The sequence below is a fragment of the Vanacampus margaritifer genome, chromosome 6 (genome assembly GCF_051991255.1).
Source record: "Vanacampus margaritifer isolate UIUO_Vmar chromosome 6, RoL_Vmar_1.0, whole genome shotgun sequence".
Taxonomy (NCBI): Eukaryota; Metazoa; Chordata; class Actinopteri; order Syngnathiformes; family Syngnathidae; genus Vanacampus; species Vanacampus margaritifer.
This window is the reverse complement of record NC_135437.1, coordinates 20,405,073-20,431,560: the sequence shown is the minus strand read 5'-3', so window position 1 is coordinate 20,431,560 and position 26,488 is coordinate 20,405,073. Positions and strand designations below refer to the sequence as shown.

General features: G+C 38.4%; 3 protein-coding genes across 4 annotated transcripts; 2 read left to right on the top strand and 1 right to left on the bottom strand.

Annotated features, from left to right (window-relative positions):
• Positions 1 to 76: 76 nt before the first annotated feature.
• gnb5a (guanine nucleotide binding protein (G protein), beta 5a) lies at positions 77 to 8,563 on the top strand. The gene is made up of 11 exons (XM_077569324.1): positions 77 to 336; positions 846 to 982; positions 2,259 to 2,300; positions 3,548 to 3,624; positions 4,957 to 5,089; positions 6,140 to 6,283; positions 6,381 to 6,472; positions 6,573 to 6,621; positions 7,548 to 7,644; positions 7,724 to 7,890; positions 7,974 to 8,563. The coding sequence occupies exons 1-11, from the start codon at positions 201 to 203 to the stop codon at positions 7,983 to 7,985; spliced, it is 1,086 nt and encodes a 361-aa protein (XP_077425450.1). The 5' UTR covers positions 77 to 200; the 3' UTR covers positions 7,986 to 8,563.
• A 368-nt stretch (positions 8,564 to 8,931) lies between these two features.
• ap4e1 (adaptor related protein complex 4 subunit epsilon 1) lies at positions 8,932 to 19,583 on the top strand. The gene is made up of 21 exons (XM_077568812.1): positions 8,932 to 9,231; positions 10,196 to 10,267; positions 10,351 to 10,474; positions 10,773 to 10,846; positions 10,940 to 11,061; positions 11,160 to 11,319; positions 11,461 to 11,627; positions 11,713 to 11,786; positions 11,866 to 11,988; positions 12,069 to 12,178; positions 12,264 to 12,403; positions 14,343 to 14,455; positions 14,541 to 14,659; positions 14,741 to 15,043; positions 15,133 to 15,244; positions 15,317 to 15,455; positions 15,755 to 15,998; positions 16,188 to 16,724; positions 16,818 to 17,008; positions 17,088 to 17,248; positions 18,486 to 19,583. Exons 1-21 carry the CDS (start codon positions 9,091 to 9,093, stop codon positions 18,644 to 18,646), a joined length of 3,387 nt encoding a protein of 1,128 aa, XP_077424938.1. The 5' UTR covers positions 8,932 to 9,090; the 3' UTR covers positions 18,647 to 19,583.
• A 938-nt stretch (positions 19,584 to 20,521) lies between these two features.
• Positions 20,522 to 26,425, bottom strand: cyp19a1b (cytochrome P450, family 19, subfamily A, polypeptide 1b). 2 transcript variants are annotated; one of them, XM_077568811.1, is made up of 11 exons: positions 26,268 to 26,425; positions 25,813 to 25,956; positions 24,903 to 25,053; positions 24,677 to 24,831; positions 23,962 to 24,138; positions 23,767 to 23,881; positions 23,556 to 23,670; positions 22,521 to 22,683; positions 21,378 to 21,619; positions 21,274 to 21,302; positions 20,522 to 21,189 (listed from the first exon to the last, which is right to left on the bottom strand). In XM_077568811.1, the coding sequence occupies exons 2-11, from the start codon at positions 25,946 to 25,948 to the stop codon at positions 21,015 to 21,017; spliced, it is 1,458 nt and encodes a 485-aa protein (XP_077424937.1). In that variant the 5' UTR covers positions 25,949 to 25,956; positions 26,268 to 26,425; the 3' UTR covers positions 20,522 to 21,014. The 2 variants fall into 2 exon arrangements, with proteins under 2 accessions (XP_077424937.1, XP_077424936.1); XM_077568810.1 differs by having other exon boundaries at positions 20,522 to 21,302.
• Between the last annotated feature and the right edge of the window lie 63 nt (positions 26,426 to 26,488).

Below are 26,488 nucleotides of genomic sequence, written 5' to 3'. Positions count from 1 at the left end.
CTTCCCCTGCTCCTCCCGTTAAGTACACTAGAGCATCCTCCTCCCACCTCCTCCTCTTCCCGGAGAAGCGGACCACATATTGTAGCGTCTTGGTCCTGTGACGTCACGGGAGCAGCATCAGCTGTTAGCTGTGTGTGCGTGTGTGCCACTGCTTTAAGCCTTTTCGCTGCCCATCGCGGCCCCGCATAAAGGACAAATATATGAGATCCCCTCTGCTCCCTGAAATGGCGACACAGGAGGTACAGCTCAACGAGACTCTGGTCCATCTGAAAACCGAGTCGGAGTCGCTCAAGTCGAAGCTGGAGGAGGAAAGAGCCAAGCTGCACGACGTCGAGCGTGAGTACGGAAAATGGAGAGGCCGCCCGCCATTCGGACCTAGCCCCGACAAAATCACAGCGGCTGTTTTGTTTTTCTACATGGCAGCATTTCCAAAACGCTAGCCGAGTCGTTTTTCTTCACTTGGGCTCGACGTGTCCCTGACATTGAACAGCCTCGGTTTGTTTTCGCCGCTTCCTGATTTGTCGAGCTCGGTGCTTGCATCCATCTGCATGACTTCTCTTGTAGCATCCAAACATCCCCTCTGCAGCGTAGCAACAACCCCAACGTTAGAGAGGAAGAGATTATTAAAATATGTGTTTTCGATTACATACATCATTTTGCGTGTGAGAGGCTTTCTGAGGACATGGACAGATTCAAGCAAAAAAAAAAAAGAAAAAAAAAGATCAATCACTGTATTCATCTATTTTGATGCAGGCCTACAGCAGTTTTAATCCTACACTGGATGTGAATCAGGTGGAGATTTATAATGTAATGCACAAATGCACAATGTGTGTGAATGTGTTCAGTGCATCAAGTGGCAGAGAAGGTGGAGGGCCTCGGCCAGTTTGTCATGAAGACCCGGAGAACTCTCAAGGGACATGGCAACAAAGTTCTGTGCATGGACTGGTGTAAGGACAAGAGGAGGATCGTCAGCTCCTCGCAGGTCACTCTCACACGCACACACACACACACACACACACACACACACACACACACACACACACACACACACCCCTGCTGCTCATTTTCACAGATAAGTGAGTGACTGTCAACAATGTTTGAAAGATAATCAGATTTGCTTCAAAGAATGTTCCTGCTTTACTTACTGTAAATAAGTGTATACTCTAAAATGTACTTTTTTTTTTTTTTACAAATGTAGACATTTTTCATTTTTGCACATTAACCATTACGGGAATGTATTGCTGCCACACCAGGCAAAAACAAAACGAAAAAGCCTTCATATTTGTTGTGTGATCAATTTCATATTAAAATGTGATAAGTTTGACATTTTAATGTCATAAGTTATGTTAAAAGGTGATATGTTTCACATTTAATGTGATAACTTTCATATAATGTGTGGCATATATTTTAATATTACAATGTAATATTTGACTTCTTTTTTTTTGAGTGTGGCAGCATTTAAGTAACCCATTTTAAGAACTTGGCCACAATGCAATTTATTAATTTTTTTAAATTTTTTTTTTTTACTAACTGATGTTCCCTATATCTTTGCTAACATGGTAAATTGACAACAAATGCTAAATTAACTAATGATAATTGAAATAGAATGCTTATCAGGTTTGTGTTTTTTATTTATTTATTTATTTAAATTAGACCTAATTTTTAAATGCCACACTGTAAAAAACAAAACAAAAAAAAAAACAACAACTTATATTTCTGCGGGGTTATAACAGTAATTTGAATTGGAACAACTTTACAATATAAATTATTGACATTCATGGCTACAATATTAGCACAACAATTTATTAATACCCCAATCAATCCAAATCTCAACCTAAATTTACTTCACCTCGGTCTGATTATTTCTTCTCATCATCCGTGGAGGTTGAAAAAAGTAACTATATGACAAAGTAAGGATTAGAAAGTAATGTAAAGATATCTGATTCCAATTGTAGAGAGTGAAAGTAAAAACTTGTCAAAAATACTACTCAAGTACAGTAAAAAGTAAATAAAAATACTAAAAATAAAAAAGTAAAGATACCTAAAAAAAAATCTACTTAAGTGCAGTCACAAAGTCTTAGTGCTTCATTACTTTTAATCACGACAGGCAGAACAATTCAATACTCTTCCACTAGATGGCAGAAGGAACACATTAACCTGCTATGTAAACTGCTGCTATTCATATACAACATAGTAAGTTATATAGACCTAAAGAACGATCAATAATAAATCATGTCTGCTTTTTTCTAAACCTACAGGATGGAAAAGTCATCGTGTGGGATGCCTTCACTACCAACAAGGTAACACGTCTTTTAAACGTAGCGCCCTAAATAAAACATGGAGCTCTATTTCTGCTGCGCTCAACATTATGGACGTCCTTAACGGCTCTTTGTCTCTCAGACCTTTGAAATAAAATACTCCAGCGATGCAATGTTTATATGAAAAGTGCTATATAAATAAATATCGATTGCTTTATCTAAAGAAAGATGCTGCCATAACCGGTAGAGCGGTGCTATGCGACACCCGTGTATGTTTTGTTTTGTCCAGGGGTCAGCAACCTCTCCTTTAAGTGCCAAATAAATAACCAAAAATCTTTGAACATTGTGTTAAAGAAAACACTGCGGGAATGTATTGAGGGCCCAAGAGCTAATTAGAGCTTCACCATAACAGAAAATTTGCAGCATCCAATACTTTGAGATTCATTTTTTTCTACCTTTTCATCTTCTGTTTTTGGATTTATCTATTTATTTTGTAATTTACCAGACTTTGTTTTTCATACATATTTAGACTTTTCTGCCTTTCTTTAAAATTTCAAACATTTTTGGCAATTATATGTACATATCAAGGTAATTTTCTCCCTCTCTTCTTCCCTTTTTGGGATATTTCATGCTTCTTTTTTTTTTGCTATAAATTTTCTGCCCTTTTGGCAATTTTGTGGACATTTCATGGTAATTTTGGGGATTTCTTCTTTTATTTGGGGACATTTTATAGATTATATTTGAATTTTTTTTTCTTCTGCCTTTTAAAAATATATATATTTTCTGACTTTTTTTGTTGTTGCAGTTTTGTGTACGTTATATTGTAATTTTCTGCCTTTTGTTTTTGGACATTGCATGATTACTTTTTGGATGTTTTCTGCCTTTTTATAAAATACATTTTCTGACTATTTTTTGCATGGTAATTTTATATTTTTCTTCTTCCTTTTTGGACATTTTATGGTCAATTTTTAGACATTTTTAAACTCATAAATTTGGACTCTGCCCTTTTTGAATATTTTATTATTCTTTTTTTTTTTTAAATCAAAATTGTTAATTCATGCAAAGAATATTTTATCTCAAAAATTGAAATAAATAGGTAATTTTTCAATTATTAATTTCGAAGTGTGTTTCAGAGACGAAAACGTATTCTAAAATTGTGAGTCGTTCCAGCATGATGACAAAGTGAATCAAGCAGTGTTTCATGTTGTCTTATTTGAGTGATGCACTCAAAAGCTCGATTGATTGCTGTCCCTCTCTGAAGCGGCTTTGTTTGCTTTGATGTGGATCAGGAGCATGCGGTGACGATGCCTTGCACCTGGGTCATGGCCTGCGCCTACGCCCCGTCTGGCTGCGCTGTAGCTTGTGGGTGAGTGCTGCGCCATGTCATGTGAACTTGCCTCTTCTTCTTTCTTCTTTTTTTTTTAGATTAAAGGCATATGTGCACAACAACTTGTTAAATGTTAGGATAAATCGAGATGCAAAAGCTAATAGAGCTAAATTATGAGTGCACTCCTTTTACCATTTATGACCAGATTCTGACTGAATTGCAAACGATGAATTTGAGTACCATAAAAGTATTCAATGAACACATTATAGCTTTAAAGATTCAACATTTAGTATCAAATATTCAACTTATTCGGCTGAAAATTCAATGCAAAACGTCACTAAGAGAAGTCAGGCCAAAGCAATCGATGGAGCACATGTTTAGACTAACAGAATCCGCATAATCATTCATGGCAAACAGTGCGTCGCCATGGCAACAGCGTTCAACAAAATCAATAGCTTTTACCAGAACTTTTCATCTTGCATTTCTTTAGATCTAACAGCGACAGTTTCATGACAATAGAAAGTCTTAGAGGAGTTCTTTAAACTGCAGCTTAACATGAATGGCTGGTGTTGGATGCTGCCACCTCGACTGCTTAGGACTGGCTGGGCTGGTGACCCGGAAGTGACGTTTTGCAACTGAACTTGTATCTGAAATTTGTAAATAGCAGCTGAATATCACAGCTGAAATTTGAAATTGCATCTGAAAGTCAAAATAGCAGCTGTAAATCGCAGCTTAAATTTAAAATTGCAGCTGAATATGTTGAATTTTTGATGCTGAAAAGTGTACAGAGAATGATGAAATTAAAAGTTACTGATGAATTCCACCGTCATTGAATTATTCGCTATACACACTTCAGTGTTGAAAATTCAAACTTCAGCTGCAAATCGCTGGTGTCAGGCAGAATCCTTGTATCTCCAAAAATCATCACTTTTCAGTCGACCCTAAAAACGGCACGTTTGTTCAACAACTTTAGATTGGTTAATAATTTGTAAAAAAAAAACTGAGTTGTCCAATAGTATACAGATTTGTGGAAAAAAATCTGAAATTTACCAAATTGTGACATAGGAGGTTTCGGCCCGACGCCAGCAAAACTCAACATTCAATTCAATTCAATTCCATAATGAAGCCATCACCTGTTTTCTGAAGCTCAGCCATGATTGGTCGTCACCCGAGCCTGCAGAACTGTGATGACATTTTCAGTCTCGCATGAGATGGATAAAAACGTGCGGATTTTGCTGCTTAACTCATGTTCCACAAACGCAATTATTAATCACAATGCCAAGTTTAGACTAGTCGGGGCACATACAACATATTATTTTAAAGACATTTTTGGGTTGACATTGGCTTAATTGCTTGTGTGTTCCATCCCAGTGGCCTGGACAACAAATGTTCCGTGTATCCTCTGTCCCTGGACAAGAACGAGAACCTGGCCGCAAAGAAGAAGTCGGTCGCCATGCACACAAACTACTTGTCTGCCTGTAGCTTCACCAACTCGGACATGCAGGTGAGATGATATGATTCTCCAGTGCACTTGCTTCAAACTGCTCATTTGTCACTCAGTTGAAGCTTACTGCGAAACTGACATATAAAACGAAACGCAAATTAACTCATTCACTGCCACTGACGGCTGTAGACGTCAAAAATTCATTTGAACTATTTCTATTAGTTTTACATATTTTTTTTCACTTTTGCTAGATTTTTTTTATTGTACATTTAGAACAGATATAAAATTTGTGATTAATCGTCTAGTGAAGTCATGCGATTAATTACGATTAAAAAATTTTAATCGCCTGACGCCCCTAATTTTTAATAATCTTTTCTCCTTTTTTTTAATCGCGTCAGGCAATTACATTTTTTAATTGTAATTAATTGCATGACTTCAATAGTTAACTCACGATTAATCACAAATTTTATATCTGTTCTAAATGTACAATATTTTTTTCTAGGTTTTCATACTCTTGTTAACAAAAGTGGAAAAAAATGTTAAACTAATAGAAATAGTTCAAATAACTTTTTGACCTCTATAACCGTCATCGGCAGTGAATGAGTTAAACTTTGTATTTTTAAAAACAAAATATGTTCAAACAAATGATGTCCGCTATCTTAATGCTAACATGTAATCCGAAACGCCTAACTAACAGAATTAGCATTGATGCTACTTTGGGAGATTACATTTACATGACGACACATAAAAGCTGAAATCTGATTGGCCAAAAATAATAAATATGACGCAAACGACTGTAAGCTGCGCAGCCAAGACACACTCGATGAAATGAAGACAAAACACTGTCGGAATTGAATTATTATCATTTTATGTAAGCTGTAGCTGTAGGTTTGTGCTCCTGAGAGTGTTTATGCCTGCAGTACTGTACTCACCTCAGTTGTGTGTCGCTTTTAATGCCTTTAATGCTTCGAGCAGTCAAGCTTTTTCACTTGTTTAATAATTCACTACAGCCAATCGGGGTTCATGTACACGTCATTTGCAGGCCGTCCATTTATAGCACATCAACATTTCACCCCTCTCATGATTGCCCATCATCTGTTTGGCTCGAAGATTCTGACTTCCAGTGGGGACGGGACGTGCGCATTATGGGATGTCGAGAGCGGACAGTTGTTGCAGAGTTTCCATGGCCACGCGGCAGACGTGCTGTGTCTGGATCTGGCGCCCTCCGAGACCGGGAACACTTTTGTGTCTGGGGTGAGGGAATAACTTTTACAGCTTCTTGTCATTTTGACTGAACGAGTTAGTGCTATTTTATTTTGTGCATGGTTTCTGCTGCTGATTGTTTTTGCAGGGCTGCGACAAGAAGGCCAATGTGTGGGACATGCGCTCAGGACAATGCATCCAGTCTTTTGAAACTCATGAATCTGACATCAATAGTGTGCGGTTAGTCAAAAACGGATTATAACAGGATTATATTATGTTGATATATTAGACATGACATTCAATTCTGCTTCTCTCGTTCTCTTGCTGGCTCTCTTAACAGTTACTATCCCAGTGGAGATGCATTTGCGTCTGGCTCAGATGATGCCACAGTAAGTTTCATGAAATGATTTGATCCCTAATTTACCTATTGTACAGTATAAGAAGGCTCTTTGGGAAGAAGTACATGATATCCAAAATGACAATTCTCTGAAAGGGAGGAAATGATAATTAAAGCAGGAAGCAGTGATCAAATTGAAGATCAAACTTGCTCTGTCAACATTAGGCAGAGAAAAGAGAAAAGCTTCTCAATTTAGCATCGCCCATCTGTGGAGAAGAGTGATTCTCAAAGTGTGGTATAGGGCTCCCTCTAGTGGTATGGTGGGAAAATGTCACAAAAATGAATTCAAGTGAAATTTACAATATTCATAAGTCAATCATAGAATGAAGTTTGTCTTTCTTGCTCTGATTATAGCCTGTTTAATTCTTTTATATGCAGTTTAGTACATTTTTTTTAACTCATTCACTGCCATTGACAGCTATAGACGTCAAAAATTATTTTGAACTATTTCTATTAGTTTAACATTTTTTTCTACTTTTGTTAACAAGAGTATGAAAACCAAGATTTTTTTTTATTGTACATTTGGAACAGATGTAAAATGTGTGATTAATTGTGAGTTAACTAGTGAAGTCATGCGATTAATTACGATTAAAAATTGTAATCGCTTGACGCCCCGAATTTGTAATAATCTTTAAATCGCGTCAGGCGCTTAAAATTTTACATTGTAATTAATCGCATGACTTCAATAGCTAACTCATGATTAACCACACATTTTATATCTGCTCTAGATGTACAATAATTTTTTTCTAGGTTTTCATACTCTTATTTTTTTTACGTCTATAGCCGTCAATGGCAGTGAATGAGTTAAGTTCGTTTCAGTTGTTTGTATGAGTTTTAGTTTTTTTTACTACTGAAATGCTGTACATTTTCCTATGAATTTATTGAGATGCTGTTCAAACATTGACACTTTTGTTTCAGTGCCGCCTGTATGACTTAAGAGCAGACAGAGAAGTAGCTATCTATTCCAAAGAGAGCATCATATTCGGCGTGTCCAGTGTTGACTTCTCTCTTAGTGGTAAGATTTCTAATTATATTTTGCTTTTATAAAGCAAACACCTCTTGAAGATGAAACTATTTCTGTGCGCTTCCCCTAGGCCGACTTCTTTTTGGTGGCTACAATGACTACACCATTAACGTCTGGGATGTTCTCAAAGGAACACGGGTGTCTATTCTGTTTGGACACGAGAACCGTGTCAGTACGTTGCGGGTGTCCCCGGATGGGACGGCTTTCTGTACGGGCTCCTGGGACCACACTCTTCGGGTAAGACAAGGATTCTCGTCGTGGACGTTTGTGTTATCGTTTCCGCAAATGTCTTTTATGACCGGCGGCCTTCTTGGTTTCAGATCTGGGCTTGAGGACTCAGACGCGGATGAAATCAAGTCAGGCCGAACAGAAGCCGCGCGGACACAAAAGATCTTTCTGTTTGCTAACGTACAATCACAGAAATGGACACTCGCTTTGTGGTTGTACATATCAAAAGCATTGTTTGTACTTTAGTCTCACAGCCAGGTTAGATTAACATATCACTCCAAACAATTAAGCCAAATGACATGTTCCTATTATACTATGATTGGATAAAAACTGCACAGAAGGACCTAAGATGACAATTAAAGATGTGAAATGTATTTGGTGGGAAAAAAACAAACACTTGTAGTGAATAGCATTTTAGGATAGAAGTGACACAATAAAGTGATGTGTTGTATGTGCCACATAAAAGGGCATTGTTGATTTATTATTATTGTTTTGCACAAAAATAAAGATTTTACTGGTAGGCCTAATGCTGATGAGTATAGAATACAGTATCATAGAAGTGCAAGAAAGCAAACTGATGTCCATAACCTGTTCCCACTCGAAGCATCTTTCATTAATGAAAGAAGCTAAACTGCCAATATTGTTGAAAAAAGCACATTAAAATGAGAAGTTACGACTTACAGTTTGTCTTCATCACCGTTCATTTTATTTGTCATGTTTCCACACATGTAAACACCACTGAGGCTCAATGTGCATATCCAGTCACGTATGTGTGTGGTCCACACTAGATATCAAAATGCTAATTAAAAAAATTGAATGTACTCATTTCCATTCAGTTGTCTAATGGCTGTAATTTCATATTAACTGTAATTATTTTACTGTAGTTTAGTGTACAGTTATAGAATTGACTGTTTGCCAGATTATCAACATAATAAACTGCGTTTGAATATCAAAACAAACGGCGTATAACTTTTTTTCCTGATCTGTTATTTGTTCACTGTCAATAAAGTTTTTAATAAATAAAAAAAACGGAAGTGACATAATGGCATCACAGCAATGGCCGCCTGCGGTCTAAGCATTTTTCTTCCTTTGCTTTTTTAAAGCGTTTAACAATTATTGACTGCACGTGTACCACAAAGTGGCAGAGATGGATAAACGACGCATGCAGCGTAACGTTTAGAAAGCAAAACAGCTCCCGAGCGGGACAAAATGAGCGACGTAGTAGAGAAAACCCTGACAGCTCTGCCGAGCTTGCTGTCGTTCGACTCTCAACCAGGGGCTGCGAAACTGTCTTCCACCTCCAAACTGGGAAGCCTCATCCGAGGAATAACAGAACTAACGTCAAAGCATGTGAGTTTGGTTTCGCCCCAAGCTTTAATATAATACAACTTCATATATAAGACGTTTAACATGCGTGTCCTACTGTACTGCCCATATATCTGTAATGTATACTCTAAAATCTGTTGATATGTTCAGTGGCTCAGTTGAGTAAAATAATTTATTTACGGGATTCTCAAACTTTGGGTCCAGCCAGGGTCCCTTGCATGGGAGACCCCCCCCCCCCCCCCCCCACCCAACGACCACCTCATAATCCTAAAGCCATCCTAAATGCCATATTCATCAAAAGGTGCCTATTTTAGAGAAAAGGGTGGTGATGTTATGACAACATTTTCGTATTGTTAGGAGAAGAAAAAAACTCGTGTTATGCGAATACAGGCCTATTGTGTAAATAGAAAAATAAAAAAGTTGTATTCTTCACAAGAACTAATAAAATGTAATCTCAGGAGAATAAAATCATATTTTCCTTGATAAAGCTGCAATAAAAAAATTATATTAAAGATTCAATATTCAAGATGTTTATTCGTCGTATGCACAGTAACAACACAATGGCTGCTAGCCTCCCTCCACTTATACCAAGAATATACAAGATTAAATAAAGAGCCATTTTAAATAATAAAAGATGGATACTGAAGGGAGAAGGGTGTTGTAGGTAATGTACATAGGAACGATATAAAAACAATAACTTTAAAAAAAGGATAGTGTAGTTGTTTGGCAGTAGCAAGAGTACTTGATGCGAAAAGAAAATGTTTTATATCATGTGCAAAGATGAAGTCATTCAACTTGTCAACTATTGCAAGTTGCAGAGGTGTTGTATTACACAGTGTAAACGTTCAAGTCAGTGGGATTTACAAAAGAAAAAATGGTGGTTATTCACGAGTCTGATGGTGTGTGGGGGTGGGTAGATGCTGTTTTTTAGGATTGTGGTTCTGGATGTGACACTCCTGTCACTTTGTCATGTTTTTATCCTGTTCAGGAGGAAGATAAACTGATTCAACAAGAACTAACTGCAATTAAAGATCAAGCGTCATCCCCTAACACATCCATGGTTTGCTTTATTCAATATATTATTTGCCCTTGATAACAGGTGGAGTGTAATGTTGAATTTTGGTGTCATGTGTCAATCATCAGAGGCAAATGAAGGAGCTCATGGTGCGCGCCATCTACTGTGAAATGTTGGGCTATGAGGCTTCCTTCTGCTACATTCATGCCATCAAGTTGGCTCAACAAGGCACCGCCTTGGAGAAAAGAGTTGGTATGTGTGTGCCATTATTTTAAAATTTTGACACACTGTCTATTTTTTTTTTCTTGCTTATGTATTGCCGAGGTATCGGATAGGGATTCAGTATCAGCAGATAGTCAAAATGAAATGACATGGACTCAAGCGCAAAAAATATATAATTGGGATTTCCCCATTTCCCACTTGTGGATCAAATCCTTTTGATGCTCTAAAAATGTCGGGTTGAATTCCTTATGGTTTGAATTCAGGGTAGAGCTCATAGTATATCTTGTGCTTCCCTCAAAAATATTTTGTCGGTCATTTCAAATTCCAGGTTACCTTGCTGTGGCCTTGTTTTTGAATGAAAGTCATGAGCTCCTCCTCCTCCTTGTAAATACAGTCTTAAAGGTAGGTTATGTTTTTGTTTTATTTTGTTTTTAAATAAAGAATTGACTGTTCTAAAATGGAATTAATCATGTCCATGCCTTTTTATGCATTTAGGATCTCCAGAGCACAAACCTGATTGAAGTGTGCATGGCTCTAACTATTGTCAGCCAATTGTTCCCCAAAGATATGATACCGGCTATCCTCCCTCTAGTGGAAGAGAAGCTCACTCACCCCAAGTAAGAAATGTTTTTTTTTTTAGGTTTACATGACGGATGTCCTTTATGCATGCACTGGCCGTCACCCAACATGGCTCTTGACCATGAATTTTTCACAGAGAAATCATTCGACGAAAAGCAGTCCTGGCTCTGTACAAATTTTACCTAATTGCACCCAATCAAGTTCAACACATCCATAACAAGTTTCGCAAAGCTTTGTGTGACAAGGATCCGGGTGTTATGACAGCCTCGCTGCACATCTACTTACAAATGATCAAGGTATTTTTTTTTCTGTATTTCATCATTGCTAATGACGCAATTTTTTTTTTTACTGTGACACGATAAAACTAAATATACACATTTTAGTTTGATTGACTTGAACATCTGTTATCCTCCTTGTTTGTTTGTTTCTACCTTTAGGAGAATCCAGAAGGTTACAAGGACTTGACAAGCAGTTTTGTCACCATATTGAAGCAGGTTGTGGCTGGAAGACTGCCAATGGACTACAATTATCATAGTGTTCCTGCTCCTTGGCTTCAAATCCAGCTTCTCAGGATTCTGTCCTTACTTGGGAGAAGTGACCAGAAGTAATTCATCGCAGTCTTAATGGATTTGGCCATCAAATGCTCTGCTTTGATTTTCAGTTTTTTTTTTTTTGTGTGTGCAATACAGTACAAGTGGGATTATGTACGAAGTCCTTGATGAGTCCTTACGAAGAGCAGAGATGAACCACAACATCACTTATGGTATAACACATTTGAAATAACACGTGCTGCTTCATCTACTTCTAATTTCACTTTTATCGCCTCATTTATCTTTCTCTAGCGATATTGTACGAGTGTGTGAAATGTATTTACACAATTCATCCAAAAAGTGAACTCCTGGAAAAAGCTGCAAAATGTATTGGCAATTTTATTCTGTCGCCAAAGATTAACTTGAAATATATAGGTAAGAACAAAAGGCAACCTGCAATGTATTTTCCTACAGTACGTCTGTTTACAAAAGTAAATGTGTTGGTGGCACTACAGGCTTGAAAGCACTCACCTACGTGGTCCAGCAGGATCCTAAATTGGCCCTGCAGCATCAGATGACCATCATAGAATGCCTCGATCATCCTGACCTCATCATTAAGCGTGAGGTTAGACAGATGCTGGTTCAAGCGTGGACCTTCTAGGTTATGCACTCACCCGATATCACTGAAATCATCTCTTGCTTGCACATAGACACTGGAGTTGCTCTTTAGGATTACAAACGGAAAGAATGTCACTGTCATTGTGGAGAAAATGCTGGAGTTTCTGCGCACCAGCAAGGATGACTACACGACCATTGATCTGGTGGGGAAGGTGGCAGAAGTGGCTGAAAAATATCCTTTGGGAAGAAATATTATTGTTTACAATTACATTTAATCTGAATCTGAAACCGGTTTTATATTTATTAGCATTACATTTGATGTCAGAGACCTTGACCATTAACATTAATAGTAATCTCTGAATCCGTTAAGAATTGTTTCCTGTAGAGCCCTGGCAAGGAAATTCCCTAGAAAAAACAAACAAAATCCTGTTTCAAAATGTATGAATGGAAGTTTTGTTTTTGTTTTTTAATGCTGGGCAATGTAACATTACTTTAACTGTAAATTTAAAAAAATATTCATTTTGAAGACAAATAGGCGAATATAGTTCCCAAGTCTTAAAAAAAGTCAAAAAAAAAAAAACTAATATCACAATATCAACTAGAAAAATTCCCGCAGAAATTTTTAATGGGACTTCTGACTCTTGTAAATGAGCTGAACAGTTTAAAATTTAAACGACTGGAATCGCTCAAGAAATGTGGAAGTTAACCATAATCAACATCAACTAAAAGTATCTCACTGTCCCTGAAAATGTATTTAAAAAAATGTAAATGAGCTGAAGAGTTTAAAATTTAAACGACAAAAATCGGTCAAGAAATGTGGAAGTTAACCATAATCAACAGAAACTAAAAATATCTCACTGTCACTTTAAGAGCGCACACCCATTTTGGACTTGGAGCCGTCACGCGCCCCACATTCCATTGAGATTGTATGAGAGACGCACCCCTTGAACAAAAGCCTCTCACGACTTAACGGTTCAAGATACAGATTCAAGATATGGCTCGTTAGAACGGCAAGGGTTTGGGGAACACAAGCATGTTCTCATTTTTTTAATCGGATGAAAAATGACCAAATGAGAGCAGGTTGAAAACTTATGATTTATCAGAAATGAAGAGCGAAAGGCGCCTGAATTTAACATGGAAGAGATAGGCGAGTTGGTCCGACTTGTCCGAGCTTAAAGTGAAAATAAAGGTACTAAATGACACCTTAGCCAAATAAAAGTTAGTTTGTCTGAAAGAAGACACTCGTGACTACAAAATGTGAGAATTTGACGTCTAGTGAGAAAAGATTGTGGCCATGGTGACGACTTGAAGTGAAACTTTTGACTTTTGGCAAGAGATTTGTTGCTTCCCGGCACTCTAGCTAATTGCTAAAACAGAGTGTGTTAAAATGCTATATCACTCACTGTCTTTGAACCCGCACAGAGGGGAGAGCTTTCATTCCTTAAAAAAGATTTCGACACTGAGCTAAAGATGGGAAAAATTCCTACAAAATGAGCTAAAATTCGTATCGTTCGGATAACGTATGCGTGCGCAGCGTGTCTTGGAAAAAGGTGGTTGATGTGTGATTTTGTCTTTCCATTTCCCATTCATTCCTATGGCACTTTTTGGGGTAGTTTTTAGGGTATTGCGTCGCCATGGTAAGTCGGAATTCCTAGAAAAATAATGCCGCACCGAGTCAGATCGAGCTGCATCGTTTGATACCTCATTTATCCCGGTGCGATCTACGGTACAGGCCGCATTCTTGCGGAAAAATCGGTGGAAGATTAAAAAATAAAAAGAATATACCCATTTTTCTAGGATAGTAATATGTGCTGCTTGCTTGCTACGCTCAGCAGTCCCATAATTAAAAAAAAATACAGACGTGCTTGCAGAATTCTATGCATTTTTTATGCCAGTATACTGTATTTTCTGGAGTACAAGCTGCTACTTTTTTCACTTGCATTCAACCCTGTGGCTAAAACAAAGGTGCGGCTTATCCATCGGGGGCGGGTTGAAAAAGAATGCTTTTTATTTTATTTTTGTAATTAATCAAGGGGCTACTCAGTGTGGTGCAGCCAGTTAACCATCCCTGGTGTTGAATAATTGTGCTTTTAGACATTTTTTTAAACAGACAAGCAATAATGGCTCATTTGAAAATGTACCTGCATTGCTTTTCCTATGAAACATTCTACATATGCACCAGACAACAAGTGGTTTATTGACACCATGAACACCGTCTTCTCACTGGGTGGAGACTTGATGCAGCCCGACATCCCCAACAACTTCCTCAAACTGGTCTCAGAAGGCGAGTCAGCTTTTTGTGATTGAATTAAATTTGCTTTCCTTTTTATTTCAATCGTCTCAAGTGTCTTCTCCTTCGAATGGTCCAGGATTTGAGGGTGGGGAACAAGACAGGATGTTGAGGCTTTTTGCAGTGGATTCCTATGTGTCTCTGCTACAGGGAGAGCCTGAGAAGCTGCCTCAGCGCTTTCTCCAGGTCATCAGCTGGGTGAGTGCAACATCCATGCTGACCAACATGTTGCAGTATTGTTTGAAATGGTCAATCCTAACAGTCTTGTTTGTGTTCCAGGTCCTTGGCGAATATTCTCATTTGAGAGAAGATTTGGAGCCCGCCACTGTTCTGGGTCTTCTGGCCAAGCTTTTGGACTTGAAGCAGGCCAGCAGTGAAACGAAGAGCTGGGTCCTCTTGGCAATGACGAAACTCTGTGAGGGTGAGGCGGGTATGTCTGCTCTTCAGGGGATTTCCGAAACATATAGCAGCTCCATGGACACAGTGTTGAGACAGAGGGCCCAGGAACTGCAGAACCTCCACTTGAATCCTGACTTGTGGGCCCGGGTGCTACCTCGAGATGCCTTCATGGAACCTCTGGAGGTAACATATAGTAACTTTGGAAATGGTGATCATAGAGCAGCATTCAGTACTGCACGTTCGTTACACAGAACCATTTTCTGGCTTGCTAGGTCGATTCCTCCTTGTCATTTTTGGATGAATACGTGTCCGAAGCACTGGCAGCTGGCGCTGCTCCTTATAAGTCTCCACATCAACGTCAGGAAGAGCTGGCTCAAGCAAAAGGTTCAGTAAAACTTAAAAATATATGTAGTATGTGACAGCGTCTGAATTGCTTTGTTTTTATTCCATCCTCAGCTTTAAGCGCGGAGCCCTACGGCCTGTCGCTAGCTATCAGCATGCCCTTGGGAAGTTTAGACGGCAGACAGTCTCCCACCTTGCCCTCAGTGAGCTCTGGACTGTCGGGTGACGGCACCGACCCCTCGCACAAAGCAGGGTTTGTAAACGTATCTCCTCTTCGTTTAAAATGTTTCGTTTTGAACTCGCGCCAGGGATTTAAAATTTCTATTTCAAATCTTGAGATGTCTCAAATACACAGCAAAAAAAAAAGCCTAAGGCGTCTTTCATATGGAACAGTTTTAAGACAACAAATTAGATTTCCACCAAGCTTAAAAACCCAACAAAAGTCCACTTGAGAAAGCACTTAAGAAAATTCCATCCATCTACATCAATAGTCTCAAAAGTAAAAAAAAAGAAGTGACAGTAGTATATATTGATGTCTACTCTCTATTTCAGTCCCACAACTCTAAAGCTGGATAAAGTGAAGCGGGTGTGGGGGAGGGAAGGCTACTTGGCCCAGAGGGAGTCTGCAGAAGAAGCTGTCAAGGTGGAAGTGCCCAGTCCGGTCCATTCAGCCGGCCAGATTGGCGAAATCGCCATCTCGCAGAACCCGAGCCCAGCGCCGGCCGCCAATCAAGAAAAACAGCAGCTGGCGTCGTCATTGTTTGTGGGCCTCGGCTCCCAATCATCTTTGTCCTTGGTGAGCTGAGAAATGTGGAACCTTAATTTCAACTTGATTCTCTTAAAAGATAATACAAAAATGAAATGCTTCCCTAAATATGTCAAATATAAATGTACAGTAAGCACCTACAGCAATATTTTTTTTAATATTTTAGATTTTATTTATTTTTTATGTTCAGCCCTACTTTTCACTTTGTCTTTAAAACAGATGGGGAACTCTGAGCTAAAACCCCAGAGGTTGAGGAGAAAGGTTAAAGGTCAAGTCTCATCGTCAGACATCACAAAGCAGACATCCAGTTCTGTCATCCCGACTCCCAACAGCGCCGATAACCTCCTGTGGAGTCCACCGGACTCCAAGACGGACCCTGAGCGTTCCTTCCCCTCAAGTTCTCCGAACCCCGCTGCTGCTAACGGTACCTGCGACGCAGAGGACGAGCTGACCGAGTGCGACGTGCGGGGACCCGAGCCCGGTCTCGCCGGGGACAACGGTTTGATCGCTGCTGGATCTGTTGAGACTGAAGAACCAGCAGGAACGAAAGACTTCTGTCTCACCTCTTACCTCCCTGCTGACTGCGTCGAAGCCACCCACTCGGAAATCACTCCTTTATGTTCCTGCCGCAGCGTGGATCTCTCCGCCTGCCACGTGCACAAAGACGACAGTTTGGTGCTGCTTGTTTTGATTTCCAACTCCTCCAACTCGGATGCGAAGCAGTTACTTGTGCAGTTGGACTCAGAAGATGTTGCGGTAAAGTAGAAATTTGCTGTACTTCAGTCTTAGGGTGGAGCTTGGATATTATTTTTATTTCATTGTGCCAATGTTTTGCCATTTTCTCCCCAGGTGTCCTCTATCTCTGAAAGTCCAGTCGAAGAGTTAAAGTCCCACCACGTGGAAGTGTTTCAGTACTCCCTGACTGCCAAGAAGCCTTTAGTTCATTTTCAAGTGTCCGGCCGTGTTTCTTACAACATGCCTGATGGAATTCCTCAGACAAGCCACTTCTCATACAAACTGCCGTTTCCCTCCTTCGTCAGGTGAAGAAACCTTTGCTGCCGCGTGCGATCAATATGACTATTTGCTTGTTTTTGTCAGACTCATCTGTTTTGTGCTCAGGCCTTTGGCGCTGTCCACAGAGGAGTACGGCACAATGTGGCTGGCCTTCTCGAATGATACAAAACAGAACCTGACGCTCATTACGGATGTCCAGGATCCTTTGAGGGCGACGTTGGATGTGCTAAAGAGGAAACTTCACCTTCATGTGGTGGCCATCATAGGTAAGGACATGTCACTGTGACGTCTAATGGGTCATCATTCCGAGTGAAGCAAGTACTTTACATTGTCTTTCAGACTGAATCTGGATACACGTCAGCTGTTTGACCAGTTTCCGTTTTTTAACTCATTCACTGCCATTGACGACTATAGATGTCAAAAATTAGAATTATTTATTTTAGTTAAACATTTTTCCCACTTTTGTTAACAAGAGTATTAAAACCTAGAACTAGTGAAGTCATGCGATTAATTACAATTCAAATTGTAATCGCCTGACGCCCCTAATTTTTTATTTGGATATATTTTATTTATTTATTTATTTTTTAAATCACGTCAGGTGAATAACATGTTTCATTGTAATTAATCACATGACTTCAATAATTAACTCACGATTAATCACAAATTTTATATCTGTTCTAAATGTACAATATATTTTTTTAAGTTTTCATACTCTTATTGACAAAAGTGGAAAACTAATAGAAATAGTTCAAATGAATTTTTGACGTCTAGAGCCGTCAATGGCAGTGAATGAGTTAAACAATGGCCAAGATTGCCACTTGATACATTTATAATAGTTGTCCCGATTCAGTCATGTAAATTAGAAATCGGGGCTGATCACATGATTTTCAGATGATCATATCGGCTGAAAGAGAGTGTGTTATTTTAATTTCTTGAATTTCTAAATGCAAGAATATTAAGTTTTTCTTAACATAAATTGAGGGATTCCTCTAGATGAGTGCATTTGATTTATCTAATTCATTAATAGGCTAAAATGTCTATGCCGGTACATCGTTGGTGTGTGACTTCTCTCATCTACAAACATCCCTATCGATTTATTAGCTTGTTAAATGTCACCAAATGATTTGCATGTGTGACAATTGCTTGTTTAGTGAGGTGGCTTTATAATCAGGCAAAGCAGACAAGAAGTATCGTTCGGCTCGTTCATGTCTCCTTGATGCTTCAAATATAGTTTACTTTTTGCTGCAGCATACAAAAAAAAACAAAAAAACTTTTTTCTTTTTCTCCCAATCTCCTCAGGTGAAAATCACGTAATCGTCCCCAATTTCCAAATGTTCTTATATCCTGTCACTGGTCTACAAGCAGTAAATTATTATTTGCTAAACAAACAAAATGAGTACCAAAAAAGTGCCATCAACTGCAATGTGAATGATGCATTCCTTACATTGTCATAAAAATGCTGAATGTAACTGTTAAGTTAGCTCTTCTTTTTTTCCCCTCCAGGAATGGAAGCAATTGTAGCCTGCCAGATCCTCCGGGATCAGCCATGTTTGATGCACTGTCGATTGCATGACGGCACGCTGGCCGTGTGGTTGCGCTCTCCGGTCCCAGACCTGCCCGACTGCCTGCTCTATCACTGTCAGAGAGCATTACAGGAACTTTGAACCACTGAGCTGCATCAGCTCTGCACCAGAGGAAAATAACAGGAAAAAAAAAAGGGAGTGTCTCATGGCTAGTCTCTCTCCATTACAATCACCATCCCCATCCACCACAAACTCACCGGACATAACATTAGGTACTCGTTCATAATATGAAATGAGAATCTTTCCATTTTAAGTTGCAGACTGCAATCTGTTGTTTCTCATGAGTATACGGGTGTACCTAATGGTGTTACAGTTTATTTACAGTTTTAAAATTGAAAGTGGAAAAAACAAATTGAACTATCAGAATAACAAATATGTCTTAAAATGATGATTTCATGGATGCTAAATACGTGAAAGAAACCACTTGCTTGTGCTGGAGTATTGTTTGGTAAATAATTGGAATTAACTGTGTGGGTCTTATAATGTGTTGCAGTATTTGAAGGAAAATACAACACTTTGTTCAATTTATTCAAATGAGGACATCACTACTGAAGTTGTAAAGCCGTGACAAATCAATGTAATGACTTTCAATTATGTTTCTCGTTTTCATCTATGCACTCACCTTGCTGGTTGTGATTATGGTGAGAGGTGGATGATAGCAATTCTTATATTTTTGTATTGAAGAAATATTGTTTTTGTATTCTCACTGAAAATATTTGAAATCAGTTTTATTTTAATGAAAAGAAACCTTAGTATGCTGATATTGGCGCTGTGCCAGATTCAGTCAGCCTTTTTTATTTAGTAAGAACAGGGAAATGGTTTTGTTTTGTTTTGCTGTTGCTTGTGAAGCATAATTGTGTGCATGAATTTAGCAAAACTTAAACCCAAAGCCTTATGTTCTAAAGCCGTGGTGGCATGTTTGGTTTGTGCCTGTGGTACAGAAGCGAGTATCCGTTCAGATTGCAGAGTGCCTGACGCAAATACACTAACTTCAATAAATTCATCAAGTCCAACATGATTACCAGTCATCATGTGTGTGTACAGGCAACTATTTCAAACCTTATCAAATATCAAACCTTTTGTTTTCAGTAAACACAAATGCAGACTGGAAGGAGAAAAATGTGATGTGTAATGTAATATATAATACAATACATGGAAACAAATATTTACAGAAATCCTAAAGAGATTTTATTTTGTGTCTAGTGCCATCAAATGTGAAGGTGGGTAGAGTAGCCAAAAATTGTGCTCAAGAAAGAGTGGAGTTACTTCAAAATAATATTACTCAAGTAAAAGTAAATAGTTGTCATCAAAAAAATAACTTGAGTACAAGTAAAGTATTCGCTGAAAAGAATACTTGTTACAGGCTAAGGTCAACAGGTCAAAATAGATCATTTGTCCTTGTTTTATTAAAATCCAGTGTGACATCATACCCCATTGAGTGTGACAACTTACCCATTGGTCGGGTAACATGTTCACTCCCTCCATTTGATGGCCTATAACTATACACAAAGTAGTATATGGTATACATTTTGTTTATATATGATGTATTGATACCAAGAAATATCTAAAAGTATAAAAAGTGATACAACTAGCCCCGGTCTCCCCTACATGAAAATACGTTAAATCTAATGCATGAATGGGGCGGCGGGTAACGACTCTAGTGTGGCCCAATATAGCAGAATAAGAGTAGCGTTACTTCTTCACATATCTACTCAAGTAAAAGTAAAAAGTATTGTGTAGTAAAACTACTCTTAGAAGTATTTCCCCCCCCCAAAACGTTATTAAAGTAAATGTAACGAAGTAAATGTAACTCCTTACTACCTACCTCTGATCAAATGTCTTTTTCGAAAGAGTTGTGCCTTGAGTTTATTTACGTATCTGAAATCATCTTTCACCATTGAAATCAACAGAAATGCCATTCATCTAATCTATGCCCACCAAAAACAAACAAACAAACACATTTTGTACTGTTTTTAATAATGAAAATAGCAATCTATAATGTACTTTATAAAAACATCTACCGGTAGTGACATGATTTTGAAGAATTCAACAAGCTCCTTCTGGTATGTGCAACTTTACCACCAGGGGGTAGTATAATACTGTCATGTCCAGAGCAGTTGATCTCTGGTCATGCCGACACAAAGAAAACTCTCGACTACTGTGAGTAACTGCAGTAATATGTTACTTTTTGCAGAGGATAAAAAATATATTTGCTGCACTAAAAATGCTCCCCCTGTTGGTTTAAGTCACTTAGAAGCTATTTGTTAGCCTGTCTAGTGTGTTTGCTATTATGCGTTAGCATTAAGCTAGTGAAATTAAAAGGAAGGTGGCCACTTCACTGTTGTGCTACTGAAATATGTCTGCCATCTAGTGGTGAGTGGTGTTATTGCAATACAAAACTCATCAGGTGTGGTAGGCGAATTGTGACAAGCCATTGAAATGTACAAATTTAGCACCTTTTTCCAGACAGCGCAAGCAAGTAGTCTGAGCCGATGGCGTGAGCACTTTGCGTTGCTCTCGGGATGAAGCGCATTGCCAGGCTGTGCTCGTCTTCCACTGGCTGCTGAGACAGGTCGTTGGTTTGCCTGATGCTGTTGATGGTGCAACCTTGGCGCGGGCAAACGCTGAAACGAGAGAGGAGCGTAACCAGGATGGCCTTCATCATCACCATGGCGATGTGCTTGCCCACGCAGGAGCGAGGCCCGCACCCGAACGGCTGGAAGAAACGTTTGGGAACCTGGGAAGAGAGCGAGGTCATGTTGAGGGTTCAACCTTGATGTGTTTTTGTAGTAGAGCCTACCGGCGGACTAACCGTTTTGTCAAAATTGTGGAGGTTGAACTCTTTAGCTTTGGGGAAAAATTCCGTTTTATGCATGAGACCAATGTTGAGAATGATGTTTGTTCCTTTTTTAACGCTGATGCCATCAATGACGTCGTCTTCCAGAGCTTTGCGCATGGTGAAGTCAACCACCGGATGGTACCTCAACGACTCATTGATGAAAATCTCCAGCACATTCAAACGTGTGTAATCCACGTTTTCTCCTCCACTATCATCTGCAACAGCAATGGTAAGGTGTGAGGAATTTCATTATTTTATGTTATCCAACCACATTGAAATCTGATTGGTTTATTAAATTAATACAATGCTATCGAACAAATATTAGGATTAAGATTATGAAACTCGCTGAACAATAATGTTAGAATTTTTCCATCCTTGGGTGGTTGGAGCAAAATTGTTCAGCCAAATTCAACTAGCAAATTAAGTACGTACCTATCTGCACACATCAAATCTTCCGATTTATACATGCCCAAATAATAAACATTAGAATTTGTTTAAACCCAATAAACAAACAAACAAATAAAAAAATAGTTTTTTTTTCATGAAAAACTGGGGTTGGCTCCAAACACCTCACCAAATTATGATAAAGTAAAAATATATATATTGTGGGGTAAAAAAAATAAATAATGTATATATATGTATATATCCTTGAATAGGTGGATCCATTGGTGCAATGGTCCACTGTACTTTATAGAATCTTGCAATGACATAATCAAATATCTGTAAAATGAATTAAACAGTTTTTCTCACACTTTCTACTCCAATTCAATGCACATTATGCTGCTCAATCTGGTGCGCGCGCCTAAAGCGGTCCCCATTATGTTAGCATTAGCATTAAGCTAGTCCACTGAAGGCTAAGGCTAACGTGGCTTTTAAATAAACGTATAGGCCTAATTCTTGTTGTTTCATGTTTAGTTTTACAATAAACTTAAACCGAGAGTGCTATTAAACAGCTTGTAGCCTGTTTTTGAAGAGTATTCACAAGAACATTTCCAGAGGCGCCACAAATCGTGAGGAGAGGTTGGCCAACCCGTCGCTAGCTGATCCCCCGCGATTCCTCTCTCTGAAACAAATCAGTTCAGTAGCCACTGAAGACTGAAGATCATTTCAACGTACTGATGACGGTGTTAATCTCCTCTACCAGGCTTTGCTCGGTATCTGGGTTCTGTTTGAGCAGCATCAGCATGAAGAAGAGGCTGATGGAGAGGGTGTCCGGGGCAGCGATCACCATCTCCAGCACGCACTGCCTCACGTTGTCGCCAGAAATCTCCCCTTGGTTCTGTTCAGTCAGGTCAGAGTGGGTCAGTGGGTTTTTTAGGTGAGGAAATAGGGGAGGCAAAAATCTCATCGGCAGAACACAGTAAGAACACATTTTGGAGTCTCTGCTCTGTATTAACCCATTCACTGCCATTGACGGTTATAGACGTCAAAAAATAATTTAAACTATTTATATTAGTTAAAAAAAATACTTTTGTTAATAAGAGTAAGAAAACCTAGATTTTTTTTAATTGTACATTTAGAACAGATATAACATTTGGGATTAATCGTGAGTTAACTATTGAAGTCATGCAATTAATTACTAGTAAAAAAAAATTAACATAGTATCCCACTATATTGAATCCAATACATATTTTATATTTAACTCTCACTGCCATCGACGGCTATAAACGTCAAAAAATAATTTTAACTATTTCTATTGGTTAAAAAAAAAAAAAATCTACTTTTGTTAAGAAGAGTACGAAAACCTAGATTTTTTTTTAATTGTACATTTTGAACAGATATAAAATTTGGGATTAATCGTGAGTTAACTATTGAAGTCATGCGATTAATTACTAGTAACAAAATGTAATCGCCTGACGCCCCTAATTTTTTAAATAATCATCTCGTCAGGCAATTAAATTTTTTAATTGTAATTAATCGCATGACTTCACTAATTAACTCACAATTAATCACACATTTTATATCTGTTCTAAATGTACATTTTCATACTCTTGTTAACAAAAGTGGAAAAAAATGTTAAACTAATAGAAATAGTTCAAATGAATTTTTGACGTTTATAGCCATGAATGGCAGTGAATGAGTTAAATATAAAATATGTATTGGATTCGATATAGTGGGGTACTATGTTGCCACGGACAAATTAACAGTCACCTGAGCAAAGATAAGCTCTGTTGCAAAGTCAAGCTCGTCATCCAGCTTCTCGGATTCTTGAATCGTCTTTCGTTTTAAGTCAAGAAGAATCTCCATTGAGTCTTGAAGCTCCTGGCTGGTGACAGAACAGCAACACCACAATCAAGTGCATGACGATGAGTTGGATTGGGAGACGTTGATGTTTTTTATTTGTTGTGTGATAGCATCTTACGCTGCTTTTTTATGTTTATCGTAGAGCCATCCAATTTTGAAGAATATATCCGGCTTAATCAGAACCGTTTGCCAAGTCATGAAATAGTTTTGGATTTTCAGGAGCAAGTCCTTCTCTGAAATACAGGAAAGAACTTTTGCATTGGCGGTTTGTCAATCAGACGTACGGAGAGTGCGAAATATATTCTCATCTGACCATTAAGTGGCACCCTGAGGAATAACTTGTTGGAAATATCCACCACAATTGCTCGCAACAGATTGAGAGCGTCCACGTGTCCCGACGGGTCCGTCATGTCCTGGAGGTGATCCAAATGTTCTGCTGTGGATCTCACACAGATAGAAGCGGTCCTCTTTAGACCGGGTCCTGTCAAGGCTGTCAAGTCATAAATCATAAAATGTGTAAGGCAAAAGCTCAAACATGTTAAATGGATATTTCTCAAATGCTTACATTCAACTATTATATACTACTGCTGTGTGAAAATAATTTTCACCAATGGATTGAAACAAGTAAAACTAAATATGATAATCTTCATTATAGCTTAATGCCAATGCATATTGCAAAATTTATCCAGACTATACAACAATACTCAGAAGCATATAATCTTTGTCCTCTGAGAAAAAAAACGAATAATGCTGCTGTTATCTGAGTCACTCAGTAGTTCTTCATTTGTTTCTTCATGACTGCATTATACTGCCTCCTGGTGGCCAAACCGGACACACCGGGAGGCGATGCAATGAACTATTTAATTATATTATTGTTATATGTTTTGTAAAGTACGAAATTTAAAATATGTGCCTTCTCAGTAAATGAGTACCACCTCGCAAGAACACAAAGCCATCCATTTTAATACTGTTAATAATGTCTAATAATTAGCTTCTTTCAATACACACACAAATCAAGAATTCCTCACCTTTTAAAAAATAAATCCTGACTTTTTTCCAGAGTTCCACATCGCTATTAAAAATGATGCCCCTCCCTTCCATCCCAATGCACCCCAAGCCTTTTTTGCTCCCAAATCGGGATACGTAGTGGGCGCTCTTCAGGACATGATAGACCGCAGAGGATCTGAAAGAAAATCTTGACAGATTACCCGATTGTTCAAAAAAAAAAAGCTTTTCGATTTTCGAGGGATTTGCCTGCTGATGATGAGGGTCTCCTCGCTGTCGATCCACACCCTTGCGATGCTGCCGTATTTCTTGTTGTAGTAGTTGCTTGCTGTTCCTATGCCGGTGTAAATAAAACGAGCATAGGAAAGAACCGGACCGAGTCCTGCTAGAAAGGATGGACCTGAAGGAAGAGTGGAAATTGATGAAGTTGTTTGCCTATATGTATCTGATTTAAACTATCCATTTTCTATGGTGCTTAAAAAGGACATACCCCAATTTAGTCATTCCCACCTCTATGACGTGTTAAGGGTTAACGAGTTCATGCATTTTTGGTTACAGTTTATAACTACATTATTCTGTCTCCTGTTTAATTTATGTGTAATTCCACTTTCGACCAACGGATGGCGGCACATTACTTTGTTTGGCACGGGCTAAATTTGAAAGAAGAAGAACGAAAACAGGAAGCAATTCAGCTAGGCCTTGACAATATTCAGTCCTGCTTTTTCTGCATGCAGAAGGTGACGGATCAAAGTTCATTGTATAATCTACAGCTTTAATCTTTGGTGTGTATTGTGATATGATGCTTAGTTAGGAAAAATTAGATTTGGGATTTGTTTTATGCTGTTATACTGTTACTACAAGAATTTAGTGTTTTTTGTTGCTCTTACTCTCTCAATATGTTGTGTTTAAAATGTGTTTTTATCATTTTTGAAAGTATATTTAAAGACCTTTAAAAAAAAAATTGGTGCCATAAATGCTATAAAAATATCCAATGGTATTTCCATATTGCGGATTTCACTTATTTTAAGAGGTGAACTGGAACATATCTCCTATGATGGAGGGAGATTACTGTAACTCCCCTTTTGGATTATTTATTACATGATTGTGATGTGTGTGCAATTACTTAAATTACTTTCCTTATAGTGCAGAAAGGCATTACCTGGTATGTTTGACCAGTGTGTCCATTCCCAGGCGGTGAGCAGCAGCAGTAGAAAAAGAAGCAGCAGCAAAAGAACGCCATCTGGCACAGGATAACCCACTGTGTAGCCGCTGGTCAGCACCTCCAGCAGTGACATGACTGCACCTAATGGTTTGGCCACAAAGCAAAAACAGCCACCATTCATGTTTAACACAAAACAACTTCATCCATAATCTCATTACAGTTGAGTTTTATTTATCTTTATAAGAATTAAACATTTATTTAGGTCCAGTTTAATTTGTAATTGATTATTATTTAAATCACATTTCAGAAAAAACAAGACTCCCTTTTTAACTTTTTGTTTCTAGATAATACATGTTAAAAAAAAAAAAAAAAAAAGTTTAGTTATACATTCTGTTAAATTGGTTTAAAATGTGAGTTTATAAAGCAATTCTTATTGAAGTCGCCTTGCTCACCTTTGTGCTCCACTGATGCTGCTGTCAGGTTTGAGTGCCTCCTGAGGGGATGCAGTGCCGCCTTCACTAGTTTTATAAGATGAGCTGCTCTCGCCAGCAAACTAAATCACTGTGCTTTAAGAGTTTCTAAATCCTTTATTTTATTTTTTTAAAGGGCTTTCACTGTCTTCCTTGTTGCCTAGAAACACGAGAACCTTGTCGTTCCAAGTACCACTGTGCGT